We start from the raw sequence: 21777 nt of genomic DNA on the forward strand, positions 1-21777 counted from the left end.
CCTACACGTGGCTTAGCGTTTACCAACAATCTGGCTCCGCCCACTCCCACCCCCTAACCTCGGCAAAGCCATTGGACAGTAGTGAAGAGGAGGCAGTCCTTGGCATGGCCTCGTCCCACCCGAGGCCCCCGGACCCTGAAGCCTCGAGGCTCTGGTCAGATTGGCCTTTTCTTTGCCTGTTACAGGAGCAGCTACGAATGAGGCGGTCGGAATAAATTTTGGGAAGATAGATTGTTTTCTCCACCTCTCTATGCATCCTAGCTACCACGTAACTGGAAGAGGTGGTCTTCTCATCAGAGTGGTGCGGGCATTTGAGTCAGGCACATAAAGGGGCAGCCCCAGACTGGGGCAAGAGGGGGCGGATCGCTGAGAGGTTGTTGGCCAAGATGGCGGTAGTGGTCGCTGCGGCCAGGTTCTGGGGGCCAAGCCGAGGCCTGGGCCAGGCTGCCCTCCTGGCGCTGCGGCGGCCCGGAGCTCGGGGGCTGGCTAGATCTGTGAGTACGTGGGGCCCCAGCGGATTTTCCTCAAGGGGAAATAGGAATGCAAAGGCTATCTTCAGAGCGTGGAGCCCCTGCATGGTGTGAAGGAAGGGGTGTCATAGAAGGAAAAAGGACTGGGAAAGACTACTTGGAGAGGACACGCAAGGAAAGAACTTCCACTTCTTCAGGAGAGGAACAGCGAGGCAGCTCCTGTGTGGGTCCTGAGGGAAGGAGACTTGGAGGAGAGGGATGGGGGTTCCTCATTTGTTTTCATCTACAGGGAAGGTCCCTTGGAGAGACAGGGGAGGGTGCCGAGACTTTGTCCCTCTTGAGTTGGAGAATGAAAATGACTTTGTAAAGGGGAGGCTTTCTTCTGAGTAAAGAATCCTCTTGAAAGAGGAGAAAGGAGAGATCAGGTTCCTGTCACGGGCTTTTATAGGGCCCTGCATTTCTTTGCCACAATTCTAATTTTAAAATGGATTGCGTAAAAAACTTGTTTGATTCTTGTGTCCGCTGACCGAATGCCAAGACAGGAAATTCATATATTCTGGACACTATGCAGAGGATTACTAAGTAAGTGTTTGCTGAATTAATGAGAGGAGGAAAGGAGGGAGAGAAGTCCAGACAGGGCACTTTGTACACATTTCTTGGAAACACTTGGGAAAGCTTTGTCAAAAGGGTCAGAATCCCTTTGAGTAGATGGTGCTAAGATTGAGATCACGCTGTGGAAAATCTAGGTGGAAGCCCCTGCTTATAGGGGGAGAGGCAGTGGGCTGTAGAAGAGCCTTGAACTAAAACTTCACAGATGAGAGTAGTAGGCTGGGTGCTCACGCCTGTAATCCTAGCACTCTGGGAAGCTGAGGCGGGAGGATTGCTTGAGGTCTGGGGTTCAGGATCAGTCTGAGCAAGAGCAAGACCCCATCTCTACAGAAAATAGAAAACTTAGCTGAGTGTAGTGGCCAGCACCTGTAGTCGCAGCTTACTTGGAAGGCTGAGGCAGGAGGATGGCTTGAGCCCAGGAGTTTGAAGTTGCAGTGAGCTATGATGACACCACTGCACTTCATGTAGGGTGACAGAGAGACACTCTACTCTCAAAAAAAGGCGCGGGGGGGGGGAGTAGTAGTTAAGTGAGTGGGTTCTGGAGCTAGACCACGTGGATTCATATCTCTGTACTGCTACTTCCCAGTTGTGTAGCTTTGGGTAAGGGTCTGGACCTAATTTCCCTCTCTGTAAAGTGCTAACAGTGGCTACCTCATAGAGTTATTGTGAAAATTTAATGTGTAAAATGCTAAGAACTGGTCCTGGCACATCGTAAGGGCAAGAGGAATGTCGGTCACTGTTGATAGTGAGGGTGGAGGGAAGGGACAAAAACTGACCTTGGAGATGAGAAGAAAGGAGGTGACCTTGCGAGGCCTTGGATTGATAAGGCTGTGGGGAAGAATTTATCAAATTCTTGTGAGGTTGGTTCTGATCCCTAATCACAAGGAAGGGAAGATGAAATCTGCAGGAAGAAGTTCTGGGTAGGGGAAGAAACAGGGGAGGAAGGTGAAGAGGATGGGGCAGGAGTGGAGTGTGAGTACCTAGGAAGGGAGTGACTTCAAGCAGGTAAGTACAGAAGGATTGCAGGAGCCGGGCAGTAAGTGGGTAGGGCAGCCTCCTGCCTTTGGGCTGTTCCCTTTTGCTTTTTTTCCCCAGCAATCTTGTGCTCCACAGCTGATCTCAGTCCCAGGAGCCCATTGGCTGGGCAAGTGGGGTGGGAGTTGGGCAGGACTGGAGCTGGCTAGGGAAAGGTCATGTGTTGCTGATTAAATCTGTTTCCCTCAGGGCTTAGTCTCCCTGTTGCCTTCCCCCATGCTCCTTCTACTTCCTTTTTCTTAGGGTTGTGGTGGTGGTGGAGAAGTCCCTACATTTTATTTATTTAAAATTTTGTATTTTCTTAGAGTCACTGTTTTCTTTTCCTCTCACTTGTGTTTCTAAGATTATAAAAGAGACTGCTTTTTTGAGTGGGAGGAAGAGGTAGTAGCATTTAGTCAAAGAAGACATTAAACCACAGCTATCCAAAAGAACTTTTTTTTTGGAGACAGAGTCTTGCTTTGTTGCCCAGGCTAGCGTGAGTGCCGTGGCGTCATCCTAGCTCACAGCAACCTCAAACTCCTGGGCTCAAGCAATCCTGCTGCCTCAGCCTCCCTAGTAGCTGGGACTACAGGCATGCACCACCATGCCCACCTAATTTTTTCTAGGGGTCTTGCTCTTGCTCAGGGTGGTTTCAAACTCCTTACCTTGAGCAATCCGCCCGCCTCGGCCTCCCAGAGTGCTAGGATTACAGGTGTGAGCCACCACGCCCGGCCCAAAAGAACTTTTTGCAGTAATGGCTATATTTTATATTTATCCTGTCTAGTACTGTAGCCACTAGCAAAATGTGGCTACTGAGCACTTTATTTATTTTGAGACAGAGTCTCACTTTGTTGCCCAGGCTAGAGTGAGTGCCGTGGCATTAGCCTAGCTCACAGCAACCTCAATCTCCTGGGTTCAAGCGATCCTACTGCCTTAGCCTCCCGAGTAGCTGGGACCACAAGCATGCGCCACCATGCCCAGCTAATCTTTTGTATATATATTTTTAGTTGGTCAATTAATTTCTTTCCATTTTTAGTAGAGACAGGGTCTTGCTCAGGCTGGTTTCGAACTCCTGACCTCCAGCAGTAGAGATTTATTCTGAGCCAAATTTGAGGACCATGACCCGGAGCCACTCAATGTGACTGGTTTACAGTTTGGTTTTTATACATTTCAGGGAGACAGGGGTTACAGGTAAAGTTATAAATATATATGTGGGAGGCATACATTGGTTTGGCCCAAAAAGGTGGGACATCTCTAAGGTGGGGGCACTTACAGGTTATAGGTGGGTTTAAAGATTCTTTGGATTGTAATTGGTTAAAGACATGAAGCTTTGTCTAAAGGCTTGGAATGTTTTAACATAAGGAGCGGTTATCTGAGATAAGCCACCTACATAGATTTGTTGTGTAAATTGAGGACGTGCAGAATTGTCTTGCATACCCTTAGGCCTGTTAATGGGTTACAAAGGATGTCTCTAAGAAGGGAGACCTCTCTCCTCCTGGCAGACAATTTAGTTTTAGGATATTCCTTTGGCCAGAGGTGGTCCATTCAGTCAGCTGGTGGGGGGAGTGAGCCTTAAAATTTTATTTTAGTTCATGTTAGTTAATTCCCCTCACCATCTTAGTCAATTTTAATGAGTTTTAAGTTTAAATAGCCACAAGTGGCTGGTGACCGCCATCGTTTTATGAAAGGTTGGGAGGTTGTAAAGTAATGGACAGATTGGTTTGAATTACCGGGGTTACCAGGGCAAGTGGTGTTAGGAGGAGGGATGGGCTGCTTTACTTTGTCCCTCCCTTCTTGCCTCTCCTGTCACCACCCCCTTTATTGGAGGCGTTTGCCCAATTTCTATCTCCCTTGATGTCATAACACATATTTTAGTGCTCAGAGGGAAGAGGAAGAAGGAAACTCAGCTTGTCAGGGACACGTGAGTTAGTTTCTCAGCCAGCACCCCAGGCCTGGGATTTTGCCAAGCCATTTCACTTCTTGACTCTAGCTGTCCCTAGCAAGTGGGGTGAGTAAAGTCCCTACCCTGTTGGGAGTCAGGGAACACCTAGAGCTCAATCTGTGCTAATAATCAGTCACTTTATTTCCCTGACCCAGCTGCTCAGGGGCAGCTGTCTGGGGGTGCCAGTGCTGTATGCATTATCTCTAAGTGGTAGGTGTGTATTGTGGAATGAATGGAGATGGTCATTACTGATCTCCTAATCATATGGGTGCATCTCCTTGGCTAACATTTTAAGAAACCTTGCCTCATTTTTCACATCTTGGAGCACTTTATAATTTACAGTGGCAACTCACATCCATTATATTTAATGCAGCCACACTGCAAGGTCTGTACTGGTAGTACTCTCTTATTACAGATAGAGAAACTGAGGCTTGGAGAGGTGAGGTCTGAACTTAGAGCTCTAGGTTCCAGAGCCCACTTTCTTTTCATGGTACCGGGCTGCCAGGAGGAAAAGGGTTGGGGCTTAGATTTAGTCTTAGGTAACATCTTTCTTAGTTCAGTATTGGCGTATATCACCAGCTTGTGCCCGGGCTGGTTGGAACTTAGGTTGGGAAGAGCTGGCCTCAGCCCCCAGTGTCCCCTTTCCTCTCTGCACATCAGCCTCAGTCACCATCTTTTCCTTCCTTGAATGTGCCCGCTCTCACCTGGAGACCTTTGTAGGCACGAAGTCCTTCAGATGATGGCTGATATGCCACTTCTACAGAGAAGCTTCTGGGCTGCAAACACCAGGTCTTAATCTTTACAACAGGGAAAGTAGTAGTACCTCATTCACAAAGCTGTAGTGAAAATTAAAGAAAGTGGTTCCTCCCCCCCCCCCCAGGCTGTTGTAGGATCATAGCTCACTTTAGCCTCAAATTCCTGGGCTCCAGCCATCTTCTCACCTCAGCCTCCCAAGTAGGTAGGGCTACAGGTGTGTACCACCACACCCAGCTATTTTTTTTTTTTTTTTTTTTTTTTATAGAGACAAGAGTCTCACTATGTTGCAAAGTGCTGGTATTGAACTCCTGACCTCAAGCAATCCTTCTGCCTCCCAAAGTACTGGGATTACAGGCGTGAGCCACTGTGTCTGGCCAAGAAAGTGGTTCTTATGAAGCACTTAACTACATATACTGAGCACTCAGTAAGGGCTCAAGAAATGAGAGTTTCAGTAAACTAGGGTCAGTAAATCTGGTCAGGGAAATGCCCTCCCTTGGGGCTTTACACCTTCAGTGCCTCGGGGAGCCTCGTGCTACTAAAGCCCCTGAGTTCCTGAGCCTGACTAACCTTCATACCACCCCCTCCTAGCCAGCTATCTGGGAAGGGGAGGCTCAGCTCTTTGCTTTGTTTGACGGCAGAGTGCCTCAGAGGTTAGGAGAGAGCAGGATTGGGTGGCCTTTGCCGTCCCAAATTTTGAGGACTCGGAGTTAACTGGCACCGTGCACAAAGCCTGTCATTCTCTGGACCTGACTGTTCTTACTGCCTCTCCCAGCAATAGTGATCAGGCCGCCAGGCTGTACATGCTGGCGTGGCCACTCAGGGTCTCTGTGGCTCTAGACAAGTCGCTCAACCCCTCTGAGCCTCAGATACCACCTCTCTCTGATGGAGGTGTGGTAGTAACGCCTGCCTCACCTGGGTGCTGGGTGGGTTAAGTGAGCACATAGGTGCAAATAAAGCGCTTTGAGCAGCACCGAGGCACGTGTTTATTCTTGGTAACCTGCTCAGCTCTGCTGGTCTGGTCTTCAGTATCCCTCCTCTCCTGCCTCAGAGCCTTTGTTGTTCCCTGGACTGATGTTCTAACCCCTGGCCTTTTGCCGGCTCACCCCTGCCTGTCCAGCAGGCCTTGGCTCAACTCCTTCTCTCCACGACACTTTTCCTGGTGCCCCGTCTCATGCTAGCTAGGAACTGTTCCTCCCAGAGCTACCAGAGCTGCTTTACCCACCTCTCCACAAGCCTGTGAGTAGATGTTACCCCACGAGGGAACGCAGTTAAGGGAGACTGGTTCCTGTCCGACACTGCGTGGCTGGAAAGGGACAGAACCAGGACTGGAACACCAGCAGTATAGCTCTAGAGCCCATCGTCCCACCTGCCCTGTGTTTAACCATTGTGCTATCTGGCCTGCACTGAGATCATCTCTCTCGGCTATAATGTGTGTGTCCAGTGTGTCATCTGTCCCTCCCTCTCTCCAGCCCTCTCAGTTCAGGGCCTGACTTGGAGCAAATTTGTCAGGAGAAGTTGTCAAATATACTTATTAGCCTCTCGCATTTATGAAGCATTCATTATGTGCCAGGCACTGGGCTAAGCAGTCTATACACAGGTGACAACCCTCAGTGTGCACAGCAGGAAGCTGAAGCGCAGGGAGTTGGAGTTATACAACCATGAGGTGGTGTCTGCTTGCAGTCCTTGCCCTTAACCATGGTGCCTTAGGGATCGACTTCTCCAGGGCCACCCCAGTACTGCTGGGCAGACCAGACCATCCAGAACAGGCAGGTGGGACAGGGTGTCTTGAAAGCTTTGTGTAAATCTGTGCAGCCTCTGCCATTGTAAATCACTGGCCACCGGGACAACCCCCCCTCCCGAAACAGAAGACAAATGGGTGGAGTCACATCCTTCCTATGCAGGCATTTGACCACCCAGTCCCATTGGTGGGGCATTTCCTCAGGACCAGGCTGAGCCCTTTGCTTATTCAGTCAGTGTGGTGACCCTGGGGGTGGGGGCTACTGTCATCTGCACAGACCCAGGGAAATAGGGGAGGAAGGCCCAGCCCAGGCCCAGCTCAGTATATGGAGCACACCGGGGTCCTGATGGGAGCTGTCCAGCCTTCAGAGGCAGACAGCCCTCTCCTGACCCCTGCCGGCCCCCTCTCAGTGCCACTCTGCCGACTTCAGCCTTCCGTCCTGTTCTGTTGGCATATTGGCACGTTGTCTCCCCATGCCTCAGTTTCCCCCTCTGGAGTGTCTGTTGGGGCCAAGGTTTAGTTTTAGAATCCGTTTTAAGGTGCAGTTTTTCTCTCCAACCCTTTACCCTGCCTTCTTCCCAAAGTGCCAGTCATGTTTCTTTTTCCTAATTCCTAACCTTCCCAGATTTTTTTCTCACTTCTACCTATTTTTTTTTTTTTTTTTTTGGAGACAGGGTCTCACTCTGTCGCCCAGGCTATAGTGCAGGGGCATCATGATAGCTCACTGTAGCCTTAAACTCCTGGGGTCAATTGATCCTCCTGCCTCAGCTTCCCAAGAGGCTGGCATTACACAGGGAGCTAAGGAATTGGAACCCAGGTCAGTTTGACTCCAAAGCCAGTGAAATGAACTGCTCATTCACGTGTTTGTTCATTCATTATCTATTGAGTGCCTGCTGTGTGAGCCGACCTGGCCACCGTCCCTACTCTCCTAGAACTCGTGGTGCATGTGAGAGACCGCACAAGACAAAGGAATCTTCTAGATGGAGGTGAAGGTCCAGCTGTGCTGAGTGCTCAGAGGGGGAAGCGCAGTGTGCAAGGGGCCAGTGGCTTCCTTCTGGCAGGGGAGGGGTGCCTGCTGTGATGTCGTCAGGCCTGAGCCTGCCCTGCCGTTGGGAGTGTGATTTCCTCACAGCCACAAACACAGATAAATGCACACACATAACACGCCACCCTGCAGGAACCTCGGACAGCTTGTTTGCTGCAATGAAAGTGGGCGGTGGAGGTGGGAGGGACACACTTGAGCACCCACGTGTGAGATTTGGCTGGTAGCAAACCTTGCCCTTCTTGAACGCCTGTTGAAAGTGAAACTACAATTACTGACCTAAGAAGACTCTGAAATGTGTTGGGAAGAAAAGACGCAGATGTGTGGAAATGGAGCCAGCAGTGGCAGTTGGGGTTAGCAGCATGGGATTTGGGGTCTGAATCTCAGCTCTGCCCACGTTTGAAGCCCAGTCCTGACATGATTTGTGTGTGTGGCCTGGTACAGGTTATTTTCCACCTCCCCAAGCCTTGGCTTCCTCATCTACTCAAGGGCAATAGCAAATAATCCCACCTCGTAGGTCCTCTGAGGACGCGGTGAGGTCGTGTATGTAAAACTCAGCCTGGTGCGCAGCAGGTGCTTGGCAAAGGGGAGCTGTTAGGATACTTAGGCTGGTTCAAGACTGCCTTGCTCAAGAGCTAAGAATTCTAAATGGGCCAGGCGAGGTGGCTCATGCCTGTAATCTTAGCACTCTGGGAGGCCGAGGCAGGAGGATTGCTCAAGGTCAGGTGTTCAAAACCAGCCTGAGCAAGAGCAAGACCCCGTCTCTACTATAAATAGAAAGAAATTAATTGGCCAACTAAAATATATATAGAAAAAATTAGCTGAGCATGGTAGCGCATGCCTGTAGTCCCAGCTACTCGGGAGGCTGAGGCAGGAGGATCGCTTGAGCCCAGGAGTTAGAGGTTGCTGTGAGCTAGGCTGAGGCCACGGCACTCTAGCCTGGGCAAGAGAGTGAGACTCTGTCTCAAAAAAAAAAAAAAAGAGAGAGAATTCTAAACGGCCCACATCCTTTTGAGCGTTTAGGGTTTCGCTTCTGTCTGGTCTCCTGAGCTTTCCAGCCATTGAGGTGGTGAGATGGCCTCACAGCCACTCTGGGCTCCTCCCACCATTCCTCACTCTTGTCTTTTGCACGTTCTGTTCCCCTTCCCAGAATGCTGTGTCCCTAACTCCTCTATCCTTTAGGTCTCAGCTCTAATATCACTTCTCCAGGGAAGCCTCACCCCCTTTCCCCTCTGTCTCAGGATGATGTAAATCACCCTCATCGTTGCTTGTTCGGCATCTGTCTTCCCTGCTAGGCAGCAAGGACAAATGTCCTGCCTGTCTTAGGTCCCCAGAACCCAGCACAGGGCTTGGAACAAAGGCAGGTGCTCAAATATTTGTTGAATGAGTCAGTCTAGGCTTGCAGGGGGAGCTGGGATGGGGGTGGAGAAGGCACTGGAGTGTGTGCAGCCATTTGCCAGGTGGTGGGGAAAGAGCCCTTCTACTCAGGGGCAGCAGCGAATAATCCTGATGCACAGATTCTTTGGAGACTCGGTGAGATTGTGCCTGGCACACAGTCATGACTCTTAGGTCAGTTCAAGGCTACCTAGCTTTACGGGGTGAGAGCAGGGACAGGTGGTAGGAATAATGGCCAACATTTTTTTGAGTATTTGCTATATGGCTTACAGATCCTCTACCGAACATGTTATATGCTTGATCTATGTAATCGAAGCCTCGAGGCTTATTTTCACAAGGTGTCCTCCATTTTACAGATAAGGAAGGGGACGCATGAAGAGGGGAAGTCACTTTGCCACGTCACCCAGTAAGGGATTTGAACCCAGGCAGTCTGACTCTTGAGAGCTCCAAGAAGCTCTATTCTGGGTGGCCTCCCTGGTGTGTGGTATAGGGGTCCATAAGGGCCCGCCTGGCTGCCTCAGGACACTGTGCAGGGTGTATGTGCCTGGGGTGTCAATGAGAGACAGGAGGGGCATCTGTGGCCAGATGGGGGAGGCCTTGAAGCCGGGGTGCAGAGTTTGGGCACGTGTAATGAAAGTGACAACAGCTACCAGTTCTTGAGCTACCTGCCACTTTATTGAGTCATTTAATCTTACAATAACTCTGTGGGATAGATGTTACTATTTTCATCCCAAGTTTTCAGATGAGGAAACTGAGACACAGAAATTTAATAACTATCCCAGGGTGTCACAATGGGAGTCAGGTGCCAAAGCTTTACCCACCCGTCCCTCCTGTTGCCGGGATCGAGCCAGCAGGAACCTCCACACTGCTCCTGACGTGGGTGTCTCCTCCACCCTCTCTCCCCAGCACCCCCACAGGCAGCAGCAGCAGCAGTTCTCATCTCTGGAGGACAAGCCTCAGTTCCCAGGGGCCTCGGCAGAGTTCATAGACAAACTGGAATTCATCCAGCCCAATGTCATCTCCGGAATCCCCATCTACCGCGTCATGGACCGGCAGGGCCAGATCATCAACCCCAGCGAGGACCCCCAAGTGAGAGGCTGCCTCCCCCCTTCCCGTGCCCCTCCTGTCCGGGCCTCTTGCCCGTCTCCTCTCTTGTCCCAACCACCCCACGTCTGTCTGTGCCTCCACCTGTAGCTGCCCCAGGAGCAAGTCCTGAAGTTCTACAAGAGCATGACGCTGCTCAACACCATGGACCGCATCCTCTATGAGTCTCAGCGGCAGGTGCGTGGGGACAGGCCGGGGGAAGAAGGGGGCATTTGGGATTATCTAAGGTCCTTTCTACCTGTGTTTGGGCTAAAGGGCATCTCCTAAGGAGGAGAAATCCTTCTTTGGGGAGCCTGAGAGTTCTTAGGGCTGTGGAGGAAGAGTGTGGGTGGGGTCCTGCCCAAGGGGAGAAAGATGGACCTCATCACTAAAGACACGTGCTGTGCACCTGACCGGGGCTACCTGTGCTGGGAGAAGGTAGGGAGGACAAGGCTGGATGGCCCTTCTTCCCAGGAGCTCACAGTCCTGAGAAATTGAGCAGGCCCATAGTGCTTCCTGGAGTGCCCGAGGGACCACCCTCCGCCATGTCAAATGTGTTGTGATCCTCAGAAGTCTTACTATCAGGGGACAAAGATCCAGTCAAACCGATGTCAACAAATAAGGAATTTATTGACTCGGTTGCAGTCTTGGGGCCTGTTTTCAGGCACAGCTGGATCCAGGGGGCTGTGGTTATCGGACGTTATCAGACCTTTTTGTTTTCCTTTGTGTCTTTTCTATTATTCTTTGCCTTGGCTTTCTTCATTGTCAATCGGCAGTGGTCTCTGGCAGCTCTTGGCTCATGGGGAGGTGGCAGAGAGAAAGGGTTCAGGGTGCAGGCACTGGAGCAAGTCTGGAAGGTCAGAGTCCTGGCTGTGCCCGTTTCTAGCTCTGTGGCCCTGGGAAGTCGCTTCACACCTCAATGCTTCAGTTTCCTTGTCTGCGCTTAGCTCTTGAGGTGTCATGAGGCTTGATAGTGGCATGTGTGATGACCTTAGGAGCAGTGAACTGGCATTTAGCCAGCACTCAGTAAATATTAGTGTTTGTGATGACCCTACCAACCTTGTGGTTATTATCTTTCCCACTTAGCATTGGAAAGAGAATGGTCCCTAATGTTGCTGTAGAAGGCCCAGGGCTGGTGCTCATTGGCTAAGCTTTGGTCATAGATTGGTGACTGTTTGGCCAGGCCCGGGCCATGTGCCTACTGCCAGGGACCGAGAGAGTAGAGGTGTAGACCCCTTCCCTCTCAGGACGCAGAAGTGGAGAGCAGGGGCTCCTATCAGATGAGGGGGAAGCACATTGGCAGAAAGCCCTCAGATGTCTGTCACGCCTGCTGGGTCAGAAGAGGCTGGCCGTGGGAGTCGCATTTGTGTCAAGCCCGCAGGTGATCCTGGTGTGGACACTTAGCGGATTCTGGTGGGCAGCCCACTCTTGGGCTTTCCCACTCACAGGAACCCTGTGTATGGGTTCCCCAAGTTAGGGTGGCACCTCTCCCTGCCCACAAACGTCCCTGGGCTCCCACTCTACACAGAATCAGGTCTGGCCCCTCCCGACCACCCTGCTCCCGTTCCTCTGTGGCTTGGTGCTCTCTGCCCCCTTCTCCGCAGCCCCAGTGCCAGGCCACCCACTCCTGCATGCACAGGCTCCCTCCTGTACCTGTGTGGGCTGCACAGACGGGGCTTTGGGATCCGATGGACTTCGGTCCAGTTGCAGCTGTGACTTTGGGCAGGCAGTTTTTCTTGTCTTTGCCTCAGTTTCCTCACTGTATTAAAAAACGGGGCCAATGACAGAACCCACCCTGTAGGATAGGGATAGGGATTCTGTGAGACCCAGCATGTATGGTCACTTGCTTATTGGGTAACATCAGGAAGCTCCCAGTAAGATCACCTCATCCATCATGGTTCAGCCCGTATTTGTTGGGATTATGTCTGGCTGTAAGTCACAGGTCTCCTTCCCACTCAACAAATAAAAACTGTTACAAATAAAAACAAAAGCAGGCCAGGCGCGGTGGCTCACGCCTGTAATCCTAGCACTCTGGGAGGCCGAGGCGGGCAGATTGCTCAAGGTCAGGAGTTCGAAACCAGCCTGAGCAAGACCCTGTCTCTACCAAAAATAGAAAGAAATTAATTGACTAACTAAAAATATATATACAAAAAATCAGCCGGGCATGGTGGCGGATGCCTGTAGTCCCAGCTACTTGGGAGGCTGAGGCAGGAGGATCGCTTGAGCCCAGGAGATTGAGGTTGCTGTGAGCTAGGCTGATGCCACAGCACTCACTCTAGCCTGGGCAACAAAGTGAGACTGTCTCAAAAAAAAAAAAAAACCAAAAAACAACAAAGCACTGGCTTCTGTCTTCTCCATTCCCCTCATGGTTCAAATGGCTGCTGGGCCTCCCTCCATCACATCTCATTCCAGGCAAGAAGTAGAAGGAAAGTGGAAGGTCAGCCGTGGTATATCCCAGCTATCTCCCATCCCCACTTTTGTAGAACTTTCCAGGTAGTCCCACCCAAGATCTGCTTACATTTCATGGGTCACTCCTAGCTGCAAGGGAGACTGAGAAATGGAGTCTTTTAGTCCAGGCATGTGCCACCTGTGGAGGACGAGATCTCTGTTAACTGAGAGGAAGGGGGATAGGATACTGGGTGGGCAACCAGTAGCCTCTGCCGCCAGCCCAAGTCCTGTTCCTCTGGGGACGGTCTCAGGCTCCTCCCCACACTAACCTTGACAGCCCCACCAGGCCCCTCGCCCAGCAGCCACCCACACACTTGGCACTGGAAGGTCAATTAGCTTTTAATTGGCTCCCCACTTGGAAGAAAGCACGTATTCATTGGTTTCCCCACAGCAGCTGCAGAAGCAGGCCTGTGGAACTCGTGGAGGAGGGCACTGCTGAGCCCCGAGGAGGCCTGGCCATGAGTGTCCCTCAGAGCGCTGTCCAGGCTCGCTTTGTTTCACTTTGCATATGGCTCTGAGTGACCTCACTTCTGTCTGTGTCCCAGGGCTTCCCCAGCTCTCCCGCCAGACGGGCTTGTCAGAGTCCTGCATCCATCTGGCTCCTCGCCCTGGATGTTCCTAGCAAACAGCCTGTCCGAACTTGACCTTGGCGTCTTCCTCCCAGACTTGCTGCTCTTCCTCCCTAGTCCCTTTCTCAGTGAAGGGCACCACCATCCCCCATCCACCCACGCTGGACTCCTGGGTCTCATCCTTTTCTCCTCTCCCCCTCTGCCATCACTGTCTCCCCTCATTCCCTCTGTTCCCGTTCCCTCTGTCCCGAGGGATTTCTGTAGAGACTTTCAGCTGCTCAGCGGCGCCATCCAGGGCCGAACCCCCTCTTCTCTTTCTGCTTCTCTTGGTTGGCTAGTTGGCGTCCATCCTGTGCTTGTTGCCTCATGTTCACAGGAAGGCCACTGCAGGTCCAGGCTTTATGGCTTCGTGCAAGGCAGGAAGGAGGGGGTGGGGGTGGGGCTGGTACCAGCCAGAGTGGTCCCTTTTATCCAGAAAGCAAAAGCGGACTTCCACTGGAGTCTCTAGCTAAAACTATGTCCCGTAGCCACCTATGGCTGCAAGAGAGGCTGGGGACCTGAGCGTGTGTCTTTTCCAGGCTTGCGTTGGGGATTTGGGTAAAGGAAGCTGGCCTGGCCCGGTGTGGCCAGCTGGCAGGGTCTGCGCCCTGGTACTGCTGACTCTGCTGCTTAAGCTCATCCATCTGCTCCTCTCTGGCTCCCACTGCTGTCACGCCCGGCCACCGCCCCTGCTCTCCTGCTTTGCTGCAGTTAGCTCTGTCTCCATCCATTTCCTGCACGGCAGCCTCAGAGAGGTTTCTAAAACACATGTCTGACCACATTGCTCCCTGGAGGAGGACGGTCAGTGGATTACCGCTGTTCTCAGAGTAAAGTGGGTGTATTGTTCTGCATTTTCTGGGTGCTGCCTCCCTCTCCCGTCTCATCCTCCCCACCCCTCCCACTTTGTGTCTCAGTCCTTCTGGCTTCGTGGTGTTTATTGTTCCCTCCGCCTGGAATCCTCCACCCGGCCCGCCTTTGCTGAGCCCAGGCAGTTTTCCCTGATGCTTTCCCATGGTGGGATAGGCCTCTCCTCTGGGCTCACGTCACAGAGACCCGATCACTCCGGCTCTAACCAACCTGACAGTTCCTCCATGAAGGCAGAAACCCTAGCGCGGCCGGGCCCAGGGCTGGCCTTCAGGAAGACTGTGTTGATGAAAGGACTCATCAGGAGTTGGGCAGGATTGGGATGGTTCTCTGTCGTTGCCCAGCGTAACTGAGCTTGGGCCTCTGGGCCCCCTTCCACCCCCAGGGCCGGATCTCCTTCTACATGACCAACTACGGCGAGGAGGGGACGCACGTGGGGAGTGCAGCGGCCCTGGACAACACGGACCTGGTTTTTGGCCAGTACCGGGAGGCAGGTGCGTCTGTGCTGGATTGGCCCTGTATTCCCTCTTGGTGGACATTTTAGTCACCCCGAATGGTCTTCCAGGAACAGCACAGTGCCAGAAAGGTCTAAGGAGCTGGAAGAACTTTCTGGGCAAGGAAGAGGCAAGCCAGGGACAGGACTTTGGAGGGGTCAGACTTCTCTCTGAAGGCAGGAACTGTAGTGGTTAAGAGCCTATGATATGCTCCTTGTTCTCACTGATATGTGGGAGCTAAATATTAGAAACAATTGATCTCATGGAGACAGTAGAATGACAGTTACCAGAGGCTGGGAGGGTGGCATGGAGGGGGGATAAAGTGGGGATGGTTAATGGATACAAAATATAGCTAGATAGAATGAACAATATTTGATAGCACAACAAAGTGACTATAATCAATATAAGTTAGAGTATACTTTAAAATAACTAAAAGAGTGGAATTGGAATGTTCCTAACAAAGAAATGACAAATGCCTGCGGTGATAGACACCCCAGGTACCCGATTTGATGAATTCACATTGCATGCCTGCCTCAAAACATCGCATGGACCCCGTAAAGATGTACAACTATTATGTACCCATAATAATAATATTTAAAAAATAAAAAGAGCCTATGCCCTCAACCATTTATTACCAGTTGTTGGGTTTTGGGCAGATCAGTTCCCTGAGCCCCAGTTTTCTCATCTCCAGAAGTGGGATCACGCTGGTACCTGCACTGAGGGGCTTCTGGGAGGATGCAGCGAGGCCAGGCCCGGCTGAGGTGCGCACGTGCCGTGGACCCTGTCCACACAGTGCGGCCTCTGCTGGGTCCTCAGTTGCTGTGTCCTTTAGGGAGCAGGAGCAGGTAGGAGGGCCTCTATAGACCTTAACAGGGTACGAGATCGGAGAGCCTGGCAGGCCCTGGCTGGGGAGCTGATTGAATGAATGAAAGGAGGGAAGGATCAAGGAATAGGAATGAAGGAAACTGAGGAACACTAACGCATGCCTGGGAGTGAAGGAGTTACCCAGGGGGCAGCGGGTGTGTGTTTCAGGGATGGTCAGCAGGCCAACCGTACCTGCAGTTTCCCGGTGCAAGTCAGCGCCCCTTGGGTGTAGGGACCACAACTCTGAACTTTTAACACTTCTCCTGCCCCCATCCAGTACCCAGGGCCACTTTTTGAGAAAGCCCAGTTCCTAGTTGTGTCAATATCTTGGACCTTCTCTGACCGTCCACGCAGCCCCCTTTCTCTCTCCATCCAGAACACCCCCTGTTGTGTATACGGTGTGACCACGTTTTATGTGAATTTGTATTGTACCGATGCAAAAGCATGTGACAAAAAATACTAATAACCCTGTATTAAAGGTGAATGTTGAAGCAACACTAAACACCCTCAACCCTCACTAAGATTTCAGGAAGAGTATCATTCCAAAGCTGATTGTCCACACAGTACTGCACTGTTTTTATTTTGATGTCTCATGGTGGTGCCCCATTAGCTGAGAAACACTCCCTGCTTCCCTTTCTCGGGCTCATCAGGAACTGTGTGCATTTTACCTTAGGCCAGCTCCGACTCTGCCACTTCATAGCTGTGTGATGCGGAGCCCGATACGGGAGCCCAAGCGGGGAGGAAAATCCCCCCTGCTCCATAGGGTGATGGTGAGCATTAACCGAGTTAGTCTATGAAAAGTGCTCGGAATGGTCCTTGGCATGTAGGGTTATCTTCGTATTTGTGCTTGTTGTTCGGGGGAGATGGGCAGCCCTTGCAGAAAATGTGACCGCTGTGTAATGTGATCCCCATTAAATCTGATTCCAAAGAAAGGGTTCTGCAGTGAAGAAAGGGTTTGGGAACCACTGGAAGCCACAGACAGCTGCGTCTGTGTCACGCTCCTGTTCTCAGAGTGCTTGCAGGGGACGTCATTGATCCACAGCGCAGGGCATAAGGCTTGGGTGCGAGGATTGCCCCCCTCTTCAGGTGGGGCACGGGGGGTTGTAGCTTGTCCTAGGACAATCACAAACTCCTTGCTGTCTTCCCACTTAGCAGAGCGGTCCCCAGAGCGGTTCCCTTTGCTGGTGAGGTGGGCGTCCACCCGAGGTTTTGTTTGCAGAAAGGGTTTGACTGCTGTGACAAATGAGAATATTTCCTCTCTAGCCCAGCAGCTGTGAATGAGCTAGTGGTCTATGCTTTTATTTGGTTAATGGTGATGATTTTTAAAAAGTAATTGAATTAATTGAAAACACTTGACTACCAGGCAGTTTCTCATTAGAAGAATGAAAGAAAGAAGGCTATTTTTGCTTTCTTTTCAAAAACTGGATTATCCGGCCTCCCCGAGCAGCGGTCAGTGGTCTCAACATCAGCCTTGCTCCTAAGCCAGGCCGGTGCTTCCCAGTCTGCCCGCCAGGTCGTGGGTCTCCGGCGCCTGCCCGGTCTCCGTGAGCAGCATCCACGATTGCCTTCTCTGCTCGAGTCCAGCTCCCTTGTACAGACAGGGAACCGGAAGCCCTGGTGGCAGGGGGCTCCCCCTGGGTCACCCACGGGTTTGGTCTGGCCCCTGCACTGCCCACCCGGCTCACTGCTCCCTCCTCCCCTCCTAGGTGTGCTGATGTACCGCGACTACCCCCTGGAACTGTTCATGGCTCAGTGCTACGGCAACGTGAGTGACCCTGGCAAGGGGCGCCAGATGCCCGTCCACTACGGTTGCAAGGAGCGCCACTTCGTCACCATCTCCTCTCCACTGGCCACGCAGATCCCTCAGGGTGAGGACGCGTGTCCTGGGCCTCGTACATGCAGGCCAGTGTCACACCCTGTCCAGGCCTCAGCGTCTCTCCCTCCCTTTTGATGGGCTGCTGGGTTGTCGCCAATCAGAGTCCTGTTCTTTGCTCCGGACTCTGAATATACCTCGTCTGGGACCCTTCAGAGGGAGACTCTGCTTGTGTCCCCAGCCCCTTCCGTGGCTTTGAACCCGCACGACCACAGTCTGCGTTTCCCAGCTGTGCCCGGCCCGTTTCTGTGCTCATGAACACATCCAGCGTGTTCCTGGGCGCGTACCAGGTCCCAGGCACTGTGCTGCTGCTTCGCCTCCATTGTCTCAGGACACTTGCTGTGGCCAAGGGGGGTAAAGGTTAATATTTACTCTTGTTCCTATTTTAAAGAGCCAGAAATTGAAGTGTAAGAGGGAAGCCACTTGGTAAAGGTCACGTGGCAGGGAGAGTGAGGAGCAGGAACTCAAACCATGGCCATGTCATTGCAGAGCCCAGGCTCTGGGCCCTCACCCTTGTCTTCCTCCATCCTCAGAGTCAAGCAAACTCCTCCGAAGCTTACCCTGGGTGCCCTGAAGCCCCTTCTATGAAAAGGGGCTTGTTTGGGAACCAGACCCACCGCATGCCAGGCCTGCGCCCACACAGTGTCAGACCAAGGAATCGCCCCCCGCCCCAGCCCCGCACCCTCTGGGGCCTGCAGTCCGGCTGGGGTCAGTGCAGGCTCTTCGCAGCCCTTGGCGCTGTGCCCGGCACAGCGGGAGGTGCCACCTTGGCTGTGGTGTTCTGTTTGGGAACAGGAGCAGTTCAGGCCACTTAGGTGGGCGGTGGGCAGAGACGCTTCTCAGAGGAGGGGCGTTTGAGCTAAAGGGTTTCCAGGAGGGCTGGGCCTTGCTCCAGCCTTCCGTGCGGGTGCCCGCTAAGTCACTCACTGGCAAACGTGCAGAGTCCCTGCAGTCTGCTGGGCACCGCTCTAGGTGCAGCGAACAAAAAAGGCACAACCTCCATCCCCCTGGTGCTGCCACTGTGGGGAGACAGACAGTGACTACAGAGAAGTGACGCCTGGAGTGTGTCTGGGCCGGCGAGTCCTGTGGGAACTGCCGAGCCAGAGAGGATGTGGCGCGTGCTGGGCGGGTGGGGGCCACCGCTGGAAGGTGACACTGAAGCACAGACCAGGCCAGACCAGAGGAGGTGAGGGAGGGAGCCACGTGGCTGTCTGGAGGCAGGTGCTGGATGTGTTTGAGAAGCAGGGAGGTGCCTGCGGGGTAGGTGTGGAGTGAGCAGGTGTGGAGGGTGGTTGGAAGTAAAGTCCAACAGGTGGTGGGGTTGGGAGGGGTGCAGATTTGCAGATTGGGTGGGGCAGGGACTTTGACTACTACCCAGAGTGGAACGGGAACCAGGGGCTGTGGGGTGGGGAGGAGTCTGCTGTGGGAAGACTTGGCCTGGCCACATGTCAACAGAGTCCTCTGGCTGCCCCCTGCAGAGTGGCTGTGGTAAGGGGGGGCCAGGGAGGAGGCTGTTCAATAACTTGGTCGAGAAGTGACGGTGGCTTGACCAGGGTGGTGTGGAGTAGACGTGGGGAATGACAGAAAATTTGGAGTTGCAGGGCCGGGTGTGGTGGCTCATGCCTGTAATCCTAGCACTCTGGGAGACCAAGGTGGGAGGATCTCTTGAGCTCAGGAGTTCAGGACCAGCGTGAGCAAGAGCGAGACCCTGTCTCTACTGAAAATAGAAAAACTTAGCCAGGCATGGTGGTGCATGCCTGTAGTCCCAGCTACTCGGGAGGCTGAGGCAGAAGGATCCCTTGAGCCCAGGTGTTGGAGGTTGCTGTGAGCTAGGCTAATGCCACGGCACTCTAGCCTGGGCGTCAGAGCGAGACTGTCTCACAAAAAGAAAAAAAAAGAAAAGAAAAAAATTTGCAGTTGGAGATGCTGCTGAAGTTTCTGGCCTGAGCATTGGGGAGGATGGAGCTGTGGTCAGCTGAGGGGGAGAAGACAGGGCTGGGCAGGTGCTGTGGGAACATCAGGAGGTTCCGGGGTTTTCTTTCCTCCCTGAGCCTGGCGACAGCAGCCTGAGGCCCAGAGCCCGGGCTGGGGTGCGTGGATGTGCGTTTCTCCTGCTCACTGCCCTCTCCTCGCCCTGCAGCGGTGGGGGCGGCCTACGCAGCCAAGCGGGCCAACGCCAACAGGGTGGTCATCTGTTACTTCGGCGAGGGGGCAGCCAGCGAGGGGGACGCCCACGCCGGCTTCAACTTCGCCGCCACACTTGAGTGTCCCATCATCTTCTTCTGCCGGAACAATGGCTACGCCATCTCCACGCCCACCTCCGAGCAGTACCGCGGGGATGGCATTGGTACGGGCCCTGCTGGCCGCTCTCTATGCCCCCTATCACCTCCCTACCCCCCCAGCCCCCTGGTGTCCGGCACCCGTTGGTCGCAGGAGCCAGTGAAGCCAGCGCTCTGGTTTGTCATGGTCCCCTGTTCTCACTTTACCTTCTTTCCTTCCTGCTCCCCCTGCTTCTTCCCTCCAGCCCTGTGCCTTTTCCTCACCTGCACTTGGCCTAACCACCTCCCGTTTGTCCCCACAGCGGCACGAGGCCCTGGGTACGGCCTCATTTCCATCCGCGTGGATGGCAACGATGTGTTCGCCGTGTACAACGCCACAAAGGAGGCCCGGCGGCGGGCTGTTGCGGAGAACCAGCCCTTCCTCATCGAGGCCATGACCTACAGGTGTCTGTCTGTCCCCACAGCTCTGCCAGCGCCTTTGGCATCTTCCTCATACTGATTGCTGTCTGCAGAACATGCCTCATCACCCACCCCATAACGGATCCCCTCCCGTACCCTCATTCCACTCCCAGCCCTTCTTCCCTGCTCCGTCCCTGCCTCCATCCCCCTCTCCAGGGGGCTCCTCGCTGACCTTGGGCCCCTCCCCCCGGGCAGGATCGGGCACCACAGCACCAGTGATGACAGCTCTGCCTACCGCTCTGTGGACGAGGTCAATTACTGGGACAAGCAGGACCACCCCATCTCCCGGCTGAGGCGCTACCTGCTGGGCCGAGGCTGGTGGGACGACGAGCAGGAGAAGGCCTGGAGGAAGCAGTCCCGCAAGAGGGTGAGGGCTGGCCCTGCCTGGGGGTGTGTGGTGGGGTGCTGCTGCTACCTGGGGAACTCTGGGCCAGGCCATGTGTGTCCTAGCAAGTGTCCTTGGCAACTTGCCTGCAGTTTCCTCGACTCTGAGGGCGGTACTGGTAGCGCCCATTTCAGAAGGGGGTTTGAGGGTTAGGTGGCTTAATCCATGGGCAGCGTACGTGCCCCACCCCGAATCAGTGCACTGCCCTCCTCGGCTTGGCCATTAGGGTCCTGGGGGTGGTGCAGTCTGGCAGGAAGGGCAGATCCTGGCATCAGGCAGCACCGTGTGTCCCGGCTCTGCCCCATCATTGTGGGCAAGTCCCTTCTCTTCTTTGTGCCTCAGTTTCCTCATTTCTCAGCTGCCTACTTCTTGGGGCTACTGAGAGCCTTAAATGAACCCACATGCTTAGTACAGTGCCTGGTCCCTGCCGAGGATGCAGATCTTGGGGGCTGAGTATGTTGGTTACACCCCTGTGATGACGATCGTCTGCCTTGTCCAGATGGGAACACGAAGGCCCAGAGCCCCTTGCCAAGATCCCACAGGAGAAGAGAGGGCCTAGGTGGGAGGAGCTGTCTGACCACCGTCCTGTGTCCCCACAGGTGATGGAGGCCTTTGAGCAGGCCGAGCGGAAGCTGAAGCCCAACCCCAACCTGCTCTTCTCAGATGTGTATCAAGAGATGCCTGTCCAGCTCCGCAAGCAGCAGGAGTCCCTGTCTCGTCACCTGCAGACCTACGGGGAGCACTACCCCCTGGACCACTTTGAGAAGTGAGGCCCAGTCACTGTACCCCACCCACCTTCAGCCACCCAGCAAGGCAGCCCCACTCAGGGGAGCGGGGAGAGCTGGCAGGACACTGCCCCTTCCCCATCCAGCTCCGTCTGAATACCCAGGGGCCAGGTGGCGCCTGAGACCATAACAGGTGGCTCCCACTCCCTAGTCCTGCCCCTCCAGACTGTTACGTGGGGGGTGGCGGCGTTTGTAGGGGTTGCTGAGGCTCTGTCAGCCCCAGTTCAACTGTTGCTACTGTGCCTTCCCCCAGGGCTGGGTGGGTAAGGGTGCCTGCAGGCCTAGCGGCCCCTGGGTTTGAGGTGGGCGTGGCAGCCGGAACCTGCTGAGCGTGTGCGTGCATGGTGGTCAGCAGAGAAGCTGAATAAACTGTCTCTGCATCTGGCTCCGTTCCACCTCTGGTGTGTTTCCTGGAGTTTGCGGGTGTGGGGAGTAAGGCGGTTGAGATAGCTGCTTCCCTTGGAAACTTTCGCAACCTGCAGAGTCAGCTTCAGCAGACGGAGTGGGGCAGTTGGTCCCCTGCTGTCCCTCAGAACAGGGCAAGCCTGGTGCCCAGCAAAGGGACCATGAGGCCCATCAGAGCCAGCCCTGCCCAGTGTGGGGGGCATTAGTGTGCAGGTCAGGGCATGGCTGAGGCCTGCGCAGCACCACTTGGGGCCCCACAGACAC

General features: G+C 53.7%; 1 protein-coding gene across 2 annotated transcripts; it reads left to right on the top strand.

Moving 5' to 3' along the window:
- The first annotated feature begins 339 nt into the window (after positions 1 to 339).
- Positions 340 to 21493, top strand: BCKDHA (branched chain keto acid dehydrogenase E1 subunit alpha). Of its 2 annotated transcripts, none has more exons than XM_012760743.2 (9): positions 340 to 494; positions 9873 to 10055; positions 10161 to 10247; positions 14355 to 14463; positions 17034 to 17195; positions 19341 to 19547; positions 19782 to 19923; positions 20134 to 20305; positions 20923 to 21493. In XM_012760743.2, exons 1-9 carry the CDS (start codon positions 387 to 389, stop codon positions 21091 to 21093), a joined length of 1341 nt encoding a protein of 446 aa, XP_012616197.1. In that variant the 5' UTR covers positions 340 to 386; the 3' UTR covers positions 21094 to 21493. The 2 variants fall into 2 exon arrangements, with proteins under 2 accessions (XP_012616197.1, XP_075849226.1); XM_075993111.1 differs by lacking the exon at positions 340 to 494 and adding an exon at positions 7495 to 7515.
- The last annotated feature ends 284 nt before the right edge of the window (positions 21494 to 21777 follow it).

This window comes from Microcebus murinus, chromosome 16, assembly GCF_040939455.1.
Source record: "Microcebus murinus isolate Inina chromosome 16, M.murinus_Inina_mat1.0, whole genome shotgun sequence".
In the NCBI taxonomy this organism is placed as follows: Eukaryota; Metazoa; Chordata; class Mammalia; order Primates; family Cheirogaleidae; genus Microcebus; species Microcebus murinus.

Bases quoted from the DNA above. Each gene is read 5' to 3' on its own strand.
- BCKDHA (XM_012760743.2), top strand. From the start codon at position 387: ATGGCGGTAGTGGTCGCTGCGGCCAGGTTCTGGGGGCCAAGCCGAGGC. The intron at 17,196-19,340 runs GTGAGGACGCGT...CTCGCCCTGCAG, and splicing joins GGCCACGCAGATCCCTCAGG to CGGTGGGGGCGGCCTACGCA. The intron at 19,924-20,133 runs GTGTCTGTCTGT...CCCCCCGGGCAG, and splicing joins ATCGAGGCCATGACCTACAG to GATCGGGCACCACAGCACCA.